Source organism: Centruroides sculpturatus, unplaced genomic scaffold (genome assembly GCF_000671375.1).
Source record: "Centruroides sculpturatus isolate CEXI.00-Female unplaced genomic scaffold, Cexi_2.0 scaffold674, whole genome shotgun sequence".
Classification (NCBI taxonomy): domain Eukaryota; kingdom Metazoa; phylum Arthropoda; class Arachnida; order Scorpiones; family Buthidae; genus Centruroides; species Centruroides sculpturatus.
Window position 1 is genome coordinate 345,687 of NW_019384968.1, and position 21,952 is coordinate 367,638.

The window sequence follows — 21,952 nt, forward strand, 5'->3', positions numbered from 1 at the left end:
GTTGTGCTGGAAAGGTTTTGAAAAATCACACACATAACCACCATTAATCTAAAAAAATTGGGTGGATCAGTAAATAACCAGCCAAAAGCAACAGCATGGCTGATTGCCCCAACTAGTTATTTATTGATCCACCGTTATAATTAGTTCAGATTAATAAGAATGTACTGTATTATCCTAATATCGGATACTGAAAATGTTAAAAAGAAACTGTTTAATTCACCATCAGCGCATGCTGTTAAAATATATACAATTACATAACACAGCATGAAAAAAAAAAAGTCTAAAAAAATTAGATCTCTCATGTTTTTGGGTTATTTAAAAAATAATTAAAGCCATTTTGGAAAAGCTTATGTTATTTGCAATTCTATCGCTTCCGATGGAAGATACTGGCACAAACAACATACAGCTAAGTACCGTAGCAGTCGTAACTATTTTTAAATCTGGAAAATTTATCACAAGTTCTCAAAGTTAATTGATTTTAATAAATTCTACGCGCGCTGCATTCGTAACACATTCTGTCTTGATAGCTAGAAGACTAATCAAATGTATAAATTTAACACAGAAATATTCGTTCGAGAATCAATTCAAGTTTCCTCAATCATAAATTAATTAAAAATTTACAATTTATTTATCAGTAATCACTGTTTAGAACGCCCTAAAGCAATGCATAAATTGTGACGTTACGTCAACTCTAAAACGCCAACTTGTTATTTTCGTACCAAATTTATGCTAATTTGATATCGTTCAAAAAAAAAACAAAAGAAAAAAAACATTTGCTTTTATAATTGTTTTAAACTAAATAATAATTAAGAGTCTTGCATAACATCTGATTAAAAAATGAGAACAGGACACAAACACAAGTGACTTTTGTAAAATTTAGAATAAATTAAAATCTGCAGTTGTACTTGGAAATCGAGGTCTCTCCATAAAACAACAAACTGGTATTTTATGAGGCCTTTACGAAGGTTCGTAACTTATAAATTTTTGGCTCGCGTATTTCTTAACTCTCTTGCAATGCAGAAGTCAGACAATCTTTACGTCGTTGATTAGAACTTAATTTATATAAGAAAACAATTTAAAAAAATAAATGTATGTGATAGAAAAATTCATTTAAAATTCATTTTTTTTTAGTACCAATTACGAAAAATAAATTAAGTAAAATAATAAATATAAATAAGAAAGAAAATTTGATATCTTACAGGAAAGAGGAGTTATTTACAAATTAAAATGTACATGTCAAGAATCAAAAATATATATAGGAGAAGCAGGAAGAAAACTGGAAAAAAGAATTAAAGAACGTTTAGCAGGAATTATGTTGAAATATGTAAATTCACCATGGTCGACACAAATTTACATATTCAACACACGAGTAAATTGTATCTCGATACTCTTCTGTACTAGAGAGTTCATGTTATTATTATTATTTATTCCTACCACTGAAAAGGAACTGTTAATCGATACAGTTCAAAATGCATACGGTGTAAGTACATCTAGATTGCACCCATTCCAATTGCGGGGCCTCAATAGAGTCCCATATTGTTATTTTTCATCACTACCTCCCCGTGCCGGGAGTGGGTAATTTGCGCGCCTGCTGCCTTCCTTGGATGTGGTAGCCATTTCTCAGGTTCCCTCTCCGGAATCGAATCCTGATTCCCCGTTACCCGTAACGACCACGGTAGGTGCATAACCTACTGTCGAAAGTTGATAATACACTTGAAAGATACGTCGCTGGTGCTAGACCGTGCGATCAGCTGATGAGATCCAACTACGAGCTTTTTAACCACAACTTTAATATATGCTATTAGAGCTGGAATTACATCTCTTTTTTTTTTAAATAAAAGGACTGTTGAAAAGATAAGAGTAATTTTTATTATATTCCGAACATGCTTCGGTGAATCCAAAGAAGTTATTTATTGCAAAAAATTAGATTTTCGGAATATTTGTTTAAGCGAAGATTAAAAAAAAAAAAAAAAATTCGCATTTTTAAGAACTCAATAAGTGACAAAAATTCAATAAGCAAAAGAAATATAAAAATACGTCAAACAATCTGCAGTATTACTGGGCTATAATAAGACTAATTTAATAATTACTATAGATGTAATTTGACTAGAGGTAGGCAGTTAATCTGCCATCGCACAATAACCTTAATTTTTAAATTAAAATGTTCTGGAAGAAAAGAATCAGCCTAAAGCGGGACTTGAGCTCGAAACTCCTACTTACCACGCAGAATGCCAGTATGCTACCCATCTGTCCGATCTTTGCTTCCAGAATTAAGTTAGATAGAACTGTCGGTCACTAGATCAATAATACGGTAGACCATTTGGCATTAATTAAATATTGTATGTGTGGATTTATTGTTTATATATAAAAATATGCTTACGTAATGGAGAATAATTAAATGTATGATTATTAAAAATAAATTTATTTAAATGTTATTTCCGATACATAAGACGCTGGTGTGTGTCATATGTCATATATCATCTGAGGATAAATATTTTTTTCAAAGCAAAAGTGATAATTAACAGAATTCCTAATATTTATTTGGACTTCTCTGATTATAAACTAAATAAAATTTCAAGAATTAATTTAATTTACTACTTTTTTTGCCTCGTTAATTATAATAAATATCTAGCTAGTTAAGAATTAAAATCTAAATCATCATTATAATGAAGATTAATGACTCTCTGTGAATAATAACTTGCTAATAAGGATTATACTGTATGAAAGTTATTTTCGCGAGTGTATAAAAAGTTTCGTAACTTTAATATCAGATAACACAATAGACTCGTACTTAAATAGCATGAAACTAAATTAAAGTGGACAATTATGTATAAACACGTTTTAAACCCACCAAATTTAAATTAATAATTTTAATTTACGTTTTCATAACACAAATTCTATCATTAGATTAACCGAGTTGTACAATTTTTTGGCACAAATCCAAATCATGCCGTATCTAGTCGATCAGATTTAAGCGTTGCAAAGTCTATTAAAGTCCTTTGGCATGCTTTGTTCGTTTTTGTCCTGTTTTTTTGAGTAAATCAAAAATTACAAAGTCGAAAAATAATAATACAACTTTATATATAAAATACAATGGATAAATTAACTATTCAGTACCCGGCAATGCTCAGTTTATCAAATGTCAAACAGGTTCGAAAACTGCATGTGGTTTTGTTTAACATTGGTACATGTGACAGCTGTCAAACTATATACGTTGAATAATTGCTTTCTTGTCGGAATCACAATTTCATTGTTTCTCTTTTGATCCTCTTTTAAAAACTAATTTACATGAAATGTACTTTAATAGTCACTTAAAAGAAATCTGAGGCTTTAGCAAATTTTTCTATGAAATTTGATGAAATGGGTTTGCAGGAATTTTAAATAAAAAGAAAAATTTCCCAAAATACTTGAGGAAAGAAGACTAAATTTAATGACACCACCAATCCAAACACAAAGGGACTTAAACAGAATGCCGTCATAAACAATGTCATAAAATTTCTGTTTTATTTATTAGTTAAAGTAAAGGCATCTAGATATGAGTCACATATAGTCAGATTTTTCGACAGTGTTTATTTTAAATTACAGAATTAATCACTACGCTACAATGTAGCCAAAAATGTCCAGCAAATTTGGCTTGTATATTTACATTTCTATTTATTTATTTCTGTACTTATAAGTTTTAGAGCATGCCAAACATGAAAACAAGTAAAAAATATACCAACACTAAGCTGATTAAAGAAACCGAAATTTTATTAGATTAAATCTTTTTTACAACTCCTCCCTCTCAAAATCAGATCCCTAGAACAGAGGTGGAGAACCTATGGCACGCGTGCCCAAAGTGGCACGTCGAAGAAATCATCTGGCATGTAACGAATTATATGATTTCGGTTTATCATTTTTTCCAATCAGGTTCTTTACATGTACTCTAATTACAGCATATTATTTTACTTATTTAAATATAGTTTTTTAAAACTCTTTTTGCCCTGTGGGTACTAAGAGGGCTTTTTTATTTAGCAAGTCCACAATGAGACAGCCAGGTGGTGAAGAATGGATACCCACCTGAAAATTTTCTGGGATTTTGATCTCGGGTCTACAAGAGCGATAGCTACCACTTTGACCGCACGGCCATTTGGCCAAATTTAAATACAGTTACTCGAAGTCTAAAACTTGTCTAAAAAAAGTTTGCCACCCCTGCCCTAGAACATTCAAATAGGAAAAACTATAAAGTTTTCCTGAACATTTAAGAGGAAATTCAAATGAGAGTATGACTCTAAACGACTACCAAATGGCCGAAAAACTGGCTATTGCAATGCCCACTCTCCCTCTGCTGAGCAAATGAAGAGAAAGCAATGATTTACACTTTGGATTGGTTGCTTTCATCTCTGATTGCCTGATGAACACTTCACACAACATTCTGAATGTCGATTATCTGAAAAACTGATTAATTGAAATCTATTTCAAAGAGTGCTAATTCTAGAGATTACAAAGTTTTTACATAACAACAATTGTCGGCAAACTTCTTTAGGTTTACTATTGAATTATTCCATCATTAATTTTACTATTACATATTATTCTGATTCAAAGTTTCATCAGAACATTGTAGATTTCAATAAAAGACTAACTTGTTTCTTATCACTCATATATATTAAATTTCTGTGTCTTAATATTTTTTTTATTATTGTACTAGAATTAAAATTAATATTGTTACTTTATTTATTGTATTTATCTTTTTATTCTTTCTGTACAGAGTGCGATTGGTTATCTAAAAGTATCCCATCCCAATTATTTCAGTTAATTGCTGCTCTAGTGCAATCTCGCTACATGTTTGTATCTACCCCCTTCTCGAAAATTTAATTAAGTCTACTCTTTAAAGACTGTATATACGATACATATTTTCCTGTTATTTTATTATTACTACTTCCTTCATTTTATAACCAATGTTTTTACTCTTACATGTTTTGAATCTAAATGATAATTCTGTTCTTGCATTCAAATTTCCCTTTAAACATTCGACAATACTTTACAGATGTCCTTGTTCAAATTTTGTGATTCGATTTTTCAGGACGGAGGAGTCCTGAAAAATGTTTAATGGAGCCAGAACTTTACGGGCTTAATTAATTTAGCAATATTTCTAAATTACTGCCAAAACTCAAAAAATAAATCAAAAATAGAGAGAGGAAAATTTACAAATTGTACTTCCTTAAAACATTTATGAAATATTGGTGCTGTTGAAGCAGAGAATGGTCATTTCAAGCAAGTTTTTTGAGTGCTTGTTTATTAATAAAACCCATTTTGTGTTATTGAATCATTCTATATCAGGTAATCAAAAACAGGTGTGGCTTTTGCAACATTCACTGTAACAAAAGCATTAAATTTTTGTTCACTTGATAAAGTTTCAACAAAAAATTAATACTGCTAACATCAATATACAGAATTAAAGCCAAACAATTACTGGATTATATCAAGCTATATTAATAATTATAATTANACAGGTGTGGCTTTTGCAACATTCACTGTAACAAAAGCATTAAATTTTTGTTCACTTGATAAAGTTTCAACAAAAAATTAATACTGCTAACATCAATATACAGAATTAAAGCCAAACAATTACTGGATTATATCAAGCTATATTAATAATTATAATTAAATTAATATTTTATTAATTAATTTAGAAGATTCGGCCTCAAACCTGCTAACTATGTGCATTACCAGTAATGTTATCTGGATCGCCAACCAATCTTCACTTCCAGAACTATTAATTCAGATATAACCTGGCGATCATTTAGCTTTAATCTAGTAATTGGGTTTATGGATGTTTATATCAGTGTACAGATGTTAAATGACAACTTGATATGCATCCTTGACTAAATAAAAATCTCTGATGGCAATTTAATATTCTCCTTTCAATTGTATTTTTTAAGAAAATGTCATTCTCTTTAATTGACCTTGTAGAGAACAGAAAAAAGTTAATATTACATTTTTAATTTGCATTTATTACTGAATTAGAAACAGTAGATACAGCATCTTGATAAAATCAAACTTAAATTTTTCCTCCCTTTAAATTTGCTTTATCTCAGCGATCTAATACAAGTTTTGGCATTTATCCTATATTTTTAAATAATTATTTCTAAATTAAGACAATTATTTCAATGATACTAGCACAAAACAGGAAATGAATTACATGTAACCCCCGTATAACACGGCACTTCTATAGCACGGATTCACTCTAACACGGTTTGAGAATTGGGAACATCCCTGTATAACACAGTGCTTTTATAGCACGGGTTCACTCTAACATGGTTCAGGAATTGGGTAAAACTCTCATACAACATGAAATGTAATAAAGGGTGCATTCGTTTATACCGCCGCGTAACTTCACGTGAGCATTATAAATGTTTTTGTGGCTACTTTGAATGCTCTTTCTACATATAATCCATTTAATGGTTAAATTTTACAATTTGGACCCTTCTTTTGCCTCTAAAAGCTCATTTGAGAATTATAGATTCTTCCATCACTATACTATCGATAGTGTGGGCGCCGGCCTCCTTCTTTTACCATCATTCCCAAATGCCTGCAAACAGCAGTGCACTCCCGTTGCAGAGTGACCGCTATTAACGAACGCACCCAAAAACTGTTACCAGTTGATGATGCTCATGCTGAGATCATCATATAGGATGAATAATCCTCTGGTAAAATATTTACTTAAATAATAAATAAGTATTTTAAATATGAAAAAAATGAATAATAAATCCAATTTAAATAAGGATTTAACAGCATGTCTTAATTTTTGGAACCTAACCCCCCTTTTTGCACTAGTTCTTTGTTTCGTATAACATGAACTTGCATAACACGGCAATTTTTTGGAACGTAACTCTCGTGTTATACGGGGGTTACCTGTATACAAATGAAAACACAAAAAAACAAAAAAAAATCTTTAACAAACTGCTAATCTAGAGGCAAAATCTTATTTGTCATTCATAAATTCCATTCAATTTGGTACAACAGTTCCATTTTAGAATATTACAACTACTATACTCTAAGAGCATGGAATGCTGAATAATTTGGTATTTGCAAAAGTATCTGTCATTTGGCAGGCGCACACATTTTTCTAGAACAGCGGTTTCCAACCTTTTTGACTTGCGGAGACCCTCTGGCCTACCTTGTCTTACAAGTTAATGGTGTTTAGGAGTAGTGTTACAAGGAGAGCCTAAGAGTAGGTCTAAATTAAGACATAACATAAAATCACATATAAACATTTAATGAGACACCTGTGATTGCATTTTTTTGCACAGTTNAAAAAAGTCTTTAACAAACTGCTAAATCTAGAGGCAAAATCTTATTTGTCATCCATAAATTCCATTCAATTTGGTACAACAGTTCCATTTTAGAATATTACAACTACTATACTCTAAGAGCATGGAATGCTGAATAATTTGGTATTTGCAAAAGTATCTGTCATTTGGCAGGCGCACACATTTTTCTAGAACAGCGGTTTCCAACCTTTTTGACTTGCGGAGACCCTCTGGCCTACCTTGTCTTACAAGTTAATGGTGTTTAGGAGTAGTGTTACAAGGAGAGCCTAAGAGTAGGTCTAAATTAAGACATAACATAAAATCACATATAAACATTTAATGAGACACCTGTGATTGCATTTTTTTGCACAGTTTTCTTATTTTAATTGATGATAATTGCAGGTGAATGTCTTGCTTTGCATTTAAGTAGTTTCTGTATTTTGTTTTGATACCTGTATAGGTGGTACAGTACCTCTATATACAATACCTCTGCTTCACAGAGATATATAGTTGAGAAAGATGGCAATACGAAATACAACTTGGCAGATTGTTTCTTATTGTTTAATTTCATTCAATTTTTATTTACTTTATTTTCCTTGAGCAGCCACAGAGTCCTTGAGAAGTGCATGCAGAGCCTTTAGGGCTCCGCGGAGCACAGGTTGAGAACCACTGTTCTAGCAAATGGGTTTAATGAACAAATGTTTTTGGTTTATTTTATAAACCTGACGCAGGTTTATAAAATAAGCCAAAAACATTGTTCACTAATAACTAGAAATTAAGTAATTTGACAGTAGAGTAATTTAAAATATTAATTATAGTTGTTCAATAAGCCCATTTGCTGGAAAAGAGTAAATAGTTTTGATTTTACAAGCGTGCACACAATTATTTGCTGAGCTTTGGTTCATTACATGAATGACAAATGTTTGCCCAAGATCTAGAAGATGGCAATAAGTAAAAAAAATGATAAATAAAGACCAGAAGAACCACATAAAGAAAATAAATATTTAAACTATAAACCAAATTGGAAAAATAGAAGACTAGATCTAGTTTTAAAAAGGAATAAAATAGCAATATTGATGACCAATTGATGTGTATTTTCTTGCTTTTGGTAGCAAGAAAATACACAAATGACTGAAGGCAAATATTCACCTCCTTTCGTTTGGCACAATTTACCGACAAGAAACAAAAATAGAGAATACTAAACACTCATCACAACTAAACCAATCACATTACTTGGTATTTGCGGAATGTTTTCTTGGCTTTCAGTGAATAGCAAATGTATGGATGTACCCTAACTTCAGTAGATGAAGATGGATTCAAGAAAGCAAAAAAACATTTCTGCAAAATAACTATTTTTTGGTTACCTTAAAGAAGCAGTATAATGATAAGTTTCGATACTTTATTTATCAACAGTTTTGAATATGGAAACTAAGGCAGAAGTCTCAAGCTCCATACATGAAGCTGTCCTTAGCCTTATATTTTACAAAAATGATATTGATATTTTAATAACTTGTGACGTACTAATAGCATATCATCATCTAATAACCTTTAAGCCCAAAACGTTGCTTTTTGTTATAAAATTACACACGTCAGATGACAATTTCCCATTGTTTCTGCTACAGAAGCATAAATCTATATGAAAATCAAATTTACACTATTAAAAAACCCACCAATGAGTTGTATAACTTCACCAGTAAAAACATTTGTATGTAAGAAATACTAAAACACATTAGCACAAGTTAAACTTGCATGTTACGCTATCTGTTATAAGATGTTATTAGAAGAAAATAACAACATAACATAAAAGTTATTATTATTATAAAAATGCAAAAGAAAGAAAAAAAAAAAAAAAGCCTTCATTTTGAGGGTCAAGATGAGCTATTTTAAAGTTTGCAAATGACGAGTAAAGTTTTCGTTAAGTCCAATTCCACTCGAGATACAATACCCAACCAACCCCCTCAACCTTTAAGTACCAAAATTTAATAGCATCAATGCCCCTTACATACAAGTTACCATGCCAAATTTCATTTCTTAATCTTTATCTCATCCTGAGATACTAAATGAAATATTCACCAGCATATCTACTGCATGGGTATGTTAGTGACTATTTCGTTTAATACAGGGCTGTGGAGTCGCATAAAAATCTACCAACTCCAACGTTTCCTTATCATCCGACTCCAACTAAAACACCAAAACTCCACGACTCCGACTCAACAGCCCTGCCAGGGCTGTAGAAGTCACGTAAAAATCTACCGACTCCAACTCCGACTTTTCCTTACCATCCGACTCCGACTAAAACATCAAAACTCCACGACTCCAACTCCACAGCCCTGGCTTAATATCAGTTTTTTACTTTTTCAGGTTCAGGGTGTCTCAAAATGTCAAGATTTCAAAAACCGAGAAGGCCAAATCTAAAAACATTACATTATTATGTTATAAAAGCCAGGAAAGTAAAACTCCTGCCCCGTTCATCATATAAAGACGTTCAAGCCTTCTTCCTATTTTGCCAAACTAACTTCACAGGTATTTGTGCTGTCAGACAATAATTGAGAAGAGAATACAGCAGCTATAGTGATATTACTCTAATAATTCAGAATGGAATAACTAAATCATATCAAAATTATTACGACAAGTAAGCTTACTTGATGGCGATAATTTCGATGTAACTAAGATAATAAAAATCATTAATCAGAAGTTTCAACATCGGAAAAGTTTCACAATTTACGAAAGAAATACCAAATACACAATCAGATTAGCATAGAAACAATAAATACTTTGCACATTAAAGTACTATTTTGAAATGTTTTCTCAATTATTTCAACAATTTTTATGTCTTTTTAAGTAATTAAATATTATAACAAAAGTTCAAGAATGAAGAAAAAAATTATATACAGTATATATATTACTTACATCGATTACACAATAGTGATTTAATGTAGTTAATACAAATGTAAGTAGATTTATTACAAATTAAGCAATAATACAGAATATTTAATTACTATTTTATTTGAAATTTTTGCATCACAGAGAAAAGAATCTGGAATTCGACGCCAAAATCATTAAAGTCTGGCCTAGTGAAATCGGTTTTGAAATCGTTTAACCATTGCGCAACGTCCGTTCAATCTATAAATTTTTATTAAATGTAACGTTAAACTTTTTGATTTAATAACGACTTCGGCAGAAGCTAACTTCGTACGAGTGTAGTGATATTGAAGACCTGCTGTACATATTACCTCATCCACGAAATGCTCCACCTGGTATTTAATCTTACCTTCAGAGTAATTAATAAATAGATGAAAAAAAATAGCTCATTATTACAGATGATATGCATTAATTACATCTATAATAGCAAACCTGTTTCAACCTCATTCATATTTCATCTACTCGTGAAATTAAATTTCCAGTCAGATATTAAATACAATAGATTATTTTCACAGATAAGGTAGAAATATTTATATAATTAGTGAAAAAATGTAAGTTTAAAATTTACATTTACTCATACAACATGTAATAAAGAAACCATGCAAAACTAGTTTTTAATTATATAACGCATATAAGTATTATTTACTGTTTAAATAAATCAAACAGTTTTAATTATTATGCTATATAAGAAATATGCTCCACCTGTAGAGAAACCTATACACAAATTTCTCAAATGGAAGTGACCTTTCTTGGTGCCCGCGGGGCAAAACTTTAAAAAGCGATCAGACATTCTGAATATTAAGCACGCGAAATTTACTCCGAGTAATTAGACATTTATTCATTTAAACTTACAATATAATATACAAAATTATGCAACAAATTATTATGAATAAAATATCCAAAGAACTTGAATTATTCAAACTAATAATATATATAATTTACATTTGAGTACAAGTTGTGAACAGTTTTATATAGCCTTAAACTAGCCCGATAGAATTTCGGCATTCAGTTGGTGTTTAGTTTTATATATCTAGCCTAGTCATATTTCCAGAATTACACCACACAGTCCAAGATACAGGATCTGTAAGGTTGTCTGGGGTCTCTTAACATGTTAACCACTATACGACGCGCCGGTGGTCGTACTAATTAGGGCCTTACAGAGCCGCCCAATGTCTCTATAACCAATGTAGTTTCACTCAAGGTTAAATTATCCTGGCTTTGTAAGACGTTGTTTTACATCTTAGCGGTGGCCTTTCGTGCACATCTATAAAGTTGGCTCCAACCGCCAGCAGTCATATGGCTCTGAATGGCCGTAACTACTACAACCACTGGCACATCGTATGGCTCTGCACGGCCCTAATTAGTACGACTGTTGGCACGTCAGATAGCGGTTAACATGTTAAATTAACTCTTTGGTATTCCAAAATTATCATCAATTAGATAGATACTTTGAGGCATAATTACATTCTTTCATTATTAAATAGTCACAATTTGGACTATTTATATAAGAGATACATTGAGGAAATTGTTTACAGTTTCTTCAATGTGTCCCTTGCACTTACGCACCACTGTTAACTCTAGTATTTGCATACTTACTATATCAAAAATAAACTGTGTTCTTAATGTACTGTACATACCTTAATGCTAATTTACTAGAAGGAGGTGGATGGAAGACAATAGGAATCACATATACACAAATACTTGCATGTGCATTGTTAAGTATTTGTAAAAACTATATATATATATATATATATATATATACTGAGCCTTCCAAAATGAATGCTATGTATTAAATTACTGTAATTATGTTAATTATTACCTGAGAAGTTGTGATTGATAGCATATGACAAGATCCTACCTTTAGGAAGTGCCGTAAACAAAATTGGCTACTCCACAATAGAGAAGCATTTTGTATACTGCAATTTTCAAAATCAGAATCAATCGTCATTGTGCAACATGAGTAATCTGCCGGCACTATAGAATTGTCTGCTGCGAGAGGAGTGACAATGAATATGCTAAAGCAAGCTTAGGAAGAATGTTCTTTTTGGAAGTTTACAAAGAATTTCATTATCAGTTAGACGTGTGCCACAAGACACAAGGTGCACTTGCTGAAAAAACGTAATGGGCAAATGAGAAACTTGTACATTAAAACTATAGAAAACTGTCCATTACAATATTCTCGGATAATAATTATCATTATTATAATAATTTAAAATGTTAGCATTCTTTTTGGAAGACCTTGTATAACCTAAATATTATGTAATTTATAATTACATTATTATATACGTTTTAAAAAGGAAAGCAGCAGTCAAACCAAATCTAAACTTAAAAAAATAAATAACTGCTCAGAGCGGCAATTTCTACTAATTGATAAACTTTCTTTAAATGTATAAAATGGAAGCTAGCCAAAAAATGGCAATGACCTTGCCATTTTCTAAAACAATTGAATCATTAACTTAATGGATACTCAAGCAGTTTTATATCCCATTTAAGCATTCTTGTGAGAAATCTGATGTTTATTTTTAGCTAATTGCAATTATGTCATTAGATATTATGTAATAATTAGATACTTTTTTACATTTATTTTACATAGGATTATGTAGTCACAAATAAATGCATTATTTGTGAAATTCTCAGTAAATATAAGAGCCGCATTCTTTTTTCGGCCATAATCCTTATTGTAGAGTTCACACTTTAATGAAGAAAATTGTGCCGCTATTTGACAAAAATAATCCTTTGTCTTGTAATTAAAATCCTTTCATAAATGATTTTCCAAATTATGAATGAACAGTACAAGTAATTGTGGTTCACCACTACAGAAATACCTAAATATATTCCTGTGATAGGCTATATTGTATAGAAAGAAAAATTACTACTGTTGTAAAATTCTAAATAAATTTTCCTGTATCATTATCTGTAGAATTCCTCAGTTCATCTATAGAATTCCTCAGTTCATCTACAGAATTCCTCAGTTCATCTACAGAATTGATAACGTTATAATTTATAGAGCAGTTAACTGAATTTGATATAAGTAAGAAATAAATATGAAATATTGTTTATTCAAATTTAATATTTTACACCCACTAATGACTATATAACTAAACAACTCCACTAACCTGAAAAGCTATAATTAACACTAGACAATCTGCCAAATTATCAGGTAATTATTAACTTAGCTTTATTATAACCCAATAATTCAGTAGATCATCTGGTTTTGACTACATAACTATGTAAAATTCACTTGTATAGGGTTGTCTCATAAATTCTGTTACAAAGTTAAAGTTAGTGTTCATGAATACAGAACAAACTTTATTCTGCAAAAAATAACCTTCAATCATCTGGCAGTTAGTATAGTGATTACCTACAATATCAGTCCTTGGTGGCAAAACTTTCAGCACATCCTGTTAATATCTGCTACTGTATCATACCGCCTTGCATAAAATGTTCTAAACTCCAGAACCTCATAATCAGAAGGTATATGTCTGAGCTACATGCTGGGTGGGGCAACATAGTAAAACAATCCAGTTCTTAGCCTGGAGCATTGTCACGCTGCAACAAAACTTGCTTTCAGCTGACCTAAAGTATCTCTGTTGCAATACAGCATAGACAGGTTCTAATTGGGTACTATAAAGTTCTTCGTCGATCACATGTCCCTTTGTAATTGTAATTTTAAAATTACATTACAATTAATTACACTACATAGTGTTTGAATAATGGAAAAGAATAACGACACTGTTTCAGATTATTAAACAAATTATACCTTGAAAATTGTAAATGCACTGCGTAACATTCTCGGCAAATCTTACCTGTTTTGTGCACAGTAGTCTCCAGACCTGGTACAACTTGCTGTTTTTGGGTGTATGGATTACACACATTTCTCATCAGTAGGATTTTGGAAGTGGCGTCGGCAGAAAAAAACACATTGTTTTACCCGAATTTCAGTAAGTTCATGAGAATCTTGTCTGACTTTATCTGTGGTATATACAGATCTAGGACATTGTTTTTAAGTGAAACTGGAAAGTAAACTGCAACATATCAACAGTAGACACCAGTGTGCAAGTATTCGCACTTGAGTTTCCCGAATAGCATCCAGAATTCTTACCACATTGAAAGATGTTGATTTCCAGAGCGTGATTTATCCACACAGCTGGTATCATTAGTGTTAAAAGATTTGAAATACCTTGCTGTAGCAGCAATTAACAGCTTCTTGTTCTTCTACCATACAAATTTCTTCCACTGTTGCTAGCAGATAGATTCTTTTGCAGAAAAAAAGCAGCAGCACCCAAACAGCAATCTTATTGTCACACATTATCAAAGGGATTATAACATGTGGAATTCACATAACATATTCCAATTATAGGAGTATCTATGCCATGTGCCATTTAACTTTCAATATGTTCGCACAAGAGCATCTCTTGTTTGGATAGAAATCGATTATAAAGCAGAATTTACGGGACAGTCCGGTATCAGAGTTTTTTATTGGATTAAAAGAATCTCAAATTAAATGAGACTTTATTACAAATCAATAATAATATCTACATTTACTATCAATTTAATTTTGAAAAAGTAAATTAAAATAGATTAAAGATATTATTTATTTATCGTTGCCGTACAATTGAAAATTTTTAAAGTTTATAGACAAACCTACCACTAGTAATCTGAAATAAAATTGCTTTGTTTCAGATTATTGATCACCCTTAATGTACTCAATAAAAATTGGCAGACTGATGTTATTAAGGTACGGGTGTTATTACTTGATAGATATGAACTCCTCTCAAAAAGTCTGAACCATTTGATGATATTTCATACAATAAAAACTGTATGTATATCTAATTAAAGAAAATTTCTTTATGTTTGTTTACTTCAATGACTATCAAAATTATAGGTAACTCCAGTTTCCTTCTTTGTAATTGCATAAGTATAAGTACATTACACATGCATGTTCTTGTTATCTGATATCACTATGTAAATCATCATAAAAAGGAATCCATTTAATTCTAAATAATCTGTTTTAAAAACTCCAAAAACACTAACCTTACAATATATAATAGAAGTAAGGATCTTATCGTCTGCAAATAATAGATCAATTCTGTCCCATAGATTTTGGTCCTTCTATATTCTCTTATGTAATCAGTGTATATAAAAAGCCCAAGCATACAAGATACAATGTAAGATTGCACAAAAATGTTGCCCGATTTGCATTTTTTTTCTTAATAGTTTTAACAAAGTATGCATACATACATCATAACTAGTTTGTAATTTTTCGGTTGTGTGTTCTGTATTACATAACATTCAACGAGAGTATAGAAGAACTTTTAATAACTAGCTTGTCAAAATATTATCAATTTTAGCTCTTATAATAGGCTTACTGTAATGTTTAGCCATTGCAATTATTTGATAAAATTCTATCATCACAAGCCAAAAGGCATAAAGGATTGCAGTAGCATTTTCTGTTCTTATTTTCTCATTATGGCATTCTTTACTAACATTTCATCAAAGATTTTTCAAAGATTAAATCAATAATTAGTGTATAATTTACTTTATCGACAGTTGAGAAATTTCCACGTTAGTCGACAGTGAAGTCGAACAATAAATATTTCTGTTTTTGAAGAATTTGTTGATCATCTAGCTAACGTGGCAAAGTAGTAGTTTTAAATTGCATAAAGCTATAGACAAGCATGTACCGTACTTATAAGATAACTTTTATATAACTTTATACGATATAAAATCTGTGTCACGCAATACTTGTTATCGTACAAATCTAAAATCCAAATTCCACACAAAGACCAAAGTATCAACAAGCAAATGTCCAAGACCTCTAAAAGAATGAAGCCATGTGCAAGAACCTATGTTTATCTATATCAGATGGCCAAATTGTCTGTCAGAAGATCTTGGGTTTGACTAGTTTAAGGCATCATAATTTTTCAGTTCGAATGTACTTCAAATCTCACTATCTAGCCACCAGTAAAATTGCAGCTCCGAAAGATGCAGTCGGTCCTTATCAGAGCCTTAGCCCACAGGAGTAAAAAGTCAAAAAAAACTGACAATCTACATGCAGCCCTTTGTCAGATACAGCCTCCCAAAATTGGCCTGTCTAGTTTTGAAGACACTCAAAAATAGGATAAAATTTAAAAGTGAAATTTTCAGAACCATTTCTAAAACAATGTTTTACCATTGTTTTAGAAATGGTTCTGATATCAAGTGGCTAAAAGTTCATAAAACACGAGCAACACCATCACACCAAGTACTTTCAGAGTACGTCTATAGGCCAGGGTAGCGAACCTGTGGCACGTAAGGAGAAATCATCTGGCACATAACATATATACAGTTTTGATTTACCACCCGTCCATTTCAATCATCCTTTTGGTTTATCACCCAATCAGCCTTTTTACATTTATTTTTAATTAAAGCATATTCATTTAATTTCTTTAAAACTTTGGCGCACGTAAACACCTTTAAAACTAAGTATGCTTACTATATGGCACGTGGCTCAAAAAGGTTTGCCATCCCTGCACTAGGCTATATACTACACTGCCGTCCGGTAAAGGGTCACACGCAAACCATCGGTTCCTTTGACTTTTTTTACTCCCATGGGGCACGGCCCACAATTATAATGTCCCGACCGCCTCGTTCGGAGCTGCATTTACATCCGGTCCAAATGTATTTAGAGCTTCGAATCTGGATAACCGGCCACCATATTGCCAGCATGCCCACATCCATAAGAGAACTATCAAATCTAAAGTCACCTCTTTCAAGAGAAGTAACACATCACCCCTTTTACAAGACTGAAATGACAATTGTACTGTTCACAAAATGTACTGTAGAGAAAGTAAAATATGTTAGAAAGTAAACTAAAAGGGTGAGAAAAATACTTACCCAGATACAGAGGGGTTCCTGGAGCATAAAATACACGGCATCGTTCAGTCTTTTTAACACGACAAAGTCGCCAATCAATCCGTCTATTGACACATCCGTTTTTGTAATATTTACTTCTGATACGGGGTTGTCATTCTGAAACTTCCACTCCATCTCCGACGTTATTTGCAGGGCGTAATATACGGAACACGAGAGTAAAACGACACTAACAGTCGTGTATACTTGTAAGCTGGGGAGTGGCAATCGTTCCAATATAACAGTCGGCATATTGTTCTTCTCTCTTGGGTTTGCTCCTCACTCGAAGCCGTCACGATTCAAAATGAACAGACTCGATGTTGTCACTGTTTATTGCCTTCACTTGATTTCCTGGCAGTGACGTTTTTTTCCCTAACCGAGTGAAAATTTCCCTATTCTCTTACGCAATTTCCCTAATTCCAACTAGCTTTTGAATAATCCGTACTAAACTATTTTCTTTACGTATAAATTACGAAATTTGAACTAAGGCAGTTTATTTATTTTGTATATTAAAATATGTTTGTTTGAGGTGTATTTTTTTTAAACTTGTAGAAAAATTCGTAGTGAATTAAATTTCCCTTTCGTTACGATTATGTTCGAAAATTTCCCTAAAGGGTGAACTTATGTCTTCGTACTATTACGGAAGCGTAGGGTAACGCTGACAATTCCGAAAATTCTCGTGACGAAACCGGTACCCGATCGTATTTCCGGTTTACGGACGTAACTCCGAAACCTTTTTTTTTTTGCAGATGTTGTCTTTAAATCTGACAAAAAATTCCCTAACCTATTTTTCCCTTCCGATTCGTTTACGGTACAGAAAACTACATAATAATCAAAAACAATTGGCGCCGCACACGTCAGTTGTCTTAATTAAACGAGTCGTTTTCTCTCGAGGAGGGTGAGTCATTTTCTTTGACTCATGGGAATCTTACCTGTTGCATCGTTACGTCGATCGTCTACGTCACAATTGCACAGTTATTTCTCGAGTTCGGTCTCCTCCCGGATGATAAAATCGATTAAAATAGCAACGAAAATCTCATCCCTCCTTGGAAAAACTTAAGAGGAAAGGCGTATAATCTATGCCTTCTATGAAAAAAGTATGCTTTAAATTAACCTGCTCCAAATTTGAAGGTTAAAATATAACTCATTAGTGTTTTAGCAAACAATGAGATATTCAGCCATTTTTTTTTTTTTGGTCTCTAAATTTAAAGAATTACCAGGAAATAGAACTTCCAACGTTTATTATTATTAAGGATTCCTTCTACTATTTCTGCCTATCGAGCCTTAAAAATAATGCCATTCTTAATCCTAATTTTGTGCCCTAAAATAGTTGGAAATTTGTAAAATTTTCTAATAAATTCGGTCGTTTTTTACATTATTAAAGACTATTTTTAGATTACAGCTCTTTACTTCGATAGATAACACCGCTTTGATTAATTAACTTCAGTCTCTAATGGATCAGATACGATTCTAGAAATACAGTCGACCCCCCATAACACTGTTGATAATTCCGTTTTATGTGAATTCCACGTTGTACGAGTCACCGAGATTTTACAAATACGCGAGCTGTTCACAGCCCTGCACACATATTTGTAAAATCTAAGTGACTCGTACAACACAAAATTCATATAAAACAGAATAATCAACAGTGTTATAGGTAGGTCGACTCAGTCAACCCCCCTATAACACTGTTGATTATTCCGTTTTATATGAATTCCACGTTGTACGAGTCACCGAGATTTTACAAATACGTGAGCCGTTCACAGCCCCGCACACTTATTTGTAAAATCTAAGTGACTCGTACAACACAAAATTCATATAAAACAGAATAATCAACAGTGTTATAGGGAGGTCGACTTGTAGTTCAGTAAATGTTATAGATTATACGAAAAGTTCTTGAAAATTTCAAGTGTTTTTGCCTCTTGTCTGTCGCATTTCTGTAAGGTTTTTTTTTTTGACAATTGTCGAGTATTGTAAGCGTTACGTGGAAATTATATTTAATTATACATTACCGCTCTAGAAAATACAAAAGTATTCTAGAGAATTAAGTATAATTAACGGCAGTCGGAAGTGTAAATCTCTCGTAATGAATGCTCTAGAAATGTTTCAATCTGCCATTGTTTATCTGGAAATAAAAATGTTAGTTAAAGTCGACATAATTTGGTGACTCTTTATTCTTCTTTTTAATGTGAATTAGATTAATTATTTTGTACTTGTGTTTCAAGAAAATGTGTAAAAGCCTGTTGTATGCGTTTTTAAATGGCATAAAATAAGAATGCTCTATAAATCTTCTTCTCCACACAAACACACACACACACACTTAAAATGTGATGAGGAAAATTTATAGAAAAGTATTATTTATAACATTTAAATTATAATTTGCAACAATTATAGACATAAAGTTCTATAAATAATAAAATCGAGAATTATTAATTCCCCCATTCATTTTTACTTTTCCAGTTGTTATATAACAGAGGGGAATTATGGCGATGGTAAAAAAAAAATAACACCTTGAAACTCGAGAAATACAAAACAGTTGGGCGGTTTCCCCCCCCCCTGTATGTGTCAGTGTTTGTGTGTATGCGAAAGACATAATTTTTACACCTATTTTGAAGGTTCTGGATTGAGCTTTTGTTGAAAATTTCTGGAATTTTTCAGGGAGGTTTTGTGTATTAAATGTTTCTGGAATATTTCAGAGAAATCGGACTGTTCGTTCGGGAGATATGACCCCAACCCCTTAATATCTCACGAATCAATCTGAAGATTTATAAAGGTAATGGTGTGGATTATTAGGAATGAAATGCGGGGAAAGTTCAACAACTTTGCCGGCTTTTTTTCAATACAAATAACAAACTGTAACATTTATAACCTTTATAATTTTTCTTGACGACCGGATGACAATCTACATCTCTGAGGGACCCGGGTTCGAATCTGAACGGGTCGATAAATCCCCAGATATTCGGGCCTTCTCCCTCACCACCCGGTCGTCACGTTGTGTGTCTGGTCGAACACATAATTGGCTTGCTAAAAGAGGCCCTCATAGTGCCCACAGGGTGGAAAGAATTTAAAAAAAAAAAAAAAAACATACAATTTTAATAGCATTGTGATGAAATCGCGCTTTGAAGCTGTCAGATTTTCAAGAAATTCTTGTGATGTAAATTAAGGACCAATCATTTTAGACATACGATACTTCTAGAAACTTAAATTTCTAGAGAAGCCAACGTTAAATCGAAGATCTTTAAATGATCAATTGTGTTACATGCTCTGATTTATTTTGGGGTGGAATAATATTATAGATTTATTCAACTCTATCAGATCGAAAAATTTATTATTTGTGCTTTCGTTCAATTATTTTATAAGGAAATGTTAGGTAAAGACTGGCCTGTAATTAAGTAATAAGTTGTAAGAATCTCTTTCTTTTCACTAAACAATAAGACATATAAAAATGTGATGCCCTAAAACTAAACTATCGATAGGATATCAATTAATTGATGCTTTCATTAGTAAATACTCATGATGTATTCCTCTTGGAACATGAATATTCTATTGAATTTCTTCCCGAAAGCATCAGATTTAAACGGTATTTGAATAATTATTTACAACTAATTTGCAAGGTTGAAAATAGTTTTGATTTCGTGATAGCCTTCGTTACAAAATTCAAAATTGGAAAAACCTTTTAGAATTCAAGGACAGAAAGATTGATTTATTATATTAAAATATTAATTTATTTAAGTTTTTCATCTGTTTATATATATATATATATATGTAAACTTCCGAATATATATATATATGTGTGTATTTTTACAATTTTATCCTCATTGTATCAGCTAAAGTCATCTTGCACTTCTGGTTTTTCATGTAACTTGACCAGTTTTCTTTATATCTTTTTTTTTTTTTCTCGTTGTCCTACTATTAGAGAAGGACTTAAATTTTTGTGAATTAACTTCCTGTTTTCTGTAATCAATTCTCTAATTCACTTATTAAACATGGCGAATCTTTTCGATTTTCTTGAATTAAATCAAGTTTTGTATAATAACAAATACTAATTGGGATCAGGATTAAATGGAATTAAGTTATGTTTAAACTCCATTCATAATAAATCTGGACTAGCAATGAATGGCTTATAATGTTTGTTTAAGTTAATTGATTTTCTTGCCTATTTTGGAAAATAATTTAATTGAGATTAATGTAATTCTCTTGTTAATTACGTTAGAGATCGTCATGTTGTATCATTTATACAAGAAAAAAATTTACTTGTGCTTCAGGAAGTAAATTAAGGAGTATCCTAGCGTAGTCAAAAGCGTTTCGAGAAGTGTCATTACAATGTAATTTGAATGCTGATAGTTCATAAAAACTGCCTTTAGTGTTGATGAAAACTTTTTGTAGCCATTATTTTATTTATTTTCCGCAACAGACAATCATAGATGATCATGTCACGCGATATTTTGATATCCGGAAGGAATGTAATTGACTATGTCTACCATTTTTCCTCAACTAATGATCTATGTTATTTAGATCTTTCTTCCTATCTCGAATACAATTAATTGCATTTGAATGCATACTGTTTTGGCATTTGAAAAATACAAAGGATTTATTCAAATTTTAATGCTCACGATCGGTTTTTTTCTGATATGTGATAAAGTTTTTCGTCGTATTTAACTTACTCGGGCTATATTTTTAGTTATAAACAGTTCGTTACCTGCCATTTTTTTACTATTAAATCTTGTTAAACGTGCAACGCTAGGTAGACTTATAGGTCACGGTTCATTGTACACGTTTCATCGAAACATTTTCCAAGTTTTAGTACAAAATAAATGTATGCCTTTCCTTGAAATATCCTTCGAAGT

General features: G+C 31.8%; 1 protein-coding gene across 1 annotated transcript in view; it reads right to left on the reverse strand.

The window, feature by feature from the left end:
• The window catches only part of LOC111632547 (E3 ubiquitin-protein ligase AMFR-like), a 29,449-nt gene extending 11,906 nt beyond the window's left edge, over window positions 1-17,543 (reverse strand). The window contains exon 1 of the mRNA XM_023377005.1: window positions 17,091-17,543. Coding sequence (XP_023232773.1) covers window positions 17,091-17,357 — 267 coding nt within the window. The 5' untranslated portion in view covers window positions 17,358-17,543. The remainder of the gene's footprint in view (window positions 1-17,090) is intronic.
• Between the last annotated feature and the right edge of the window lie 4,409 nt (window positions 17,544-21,952).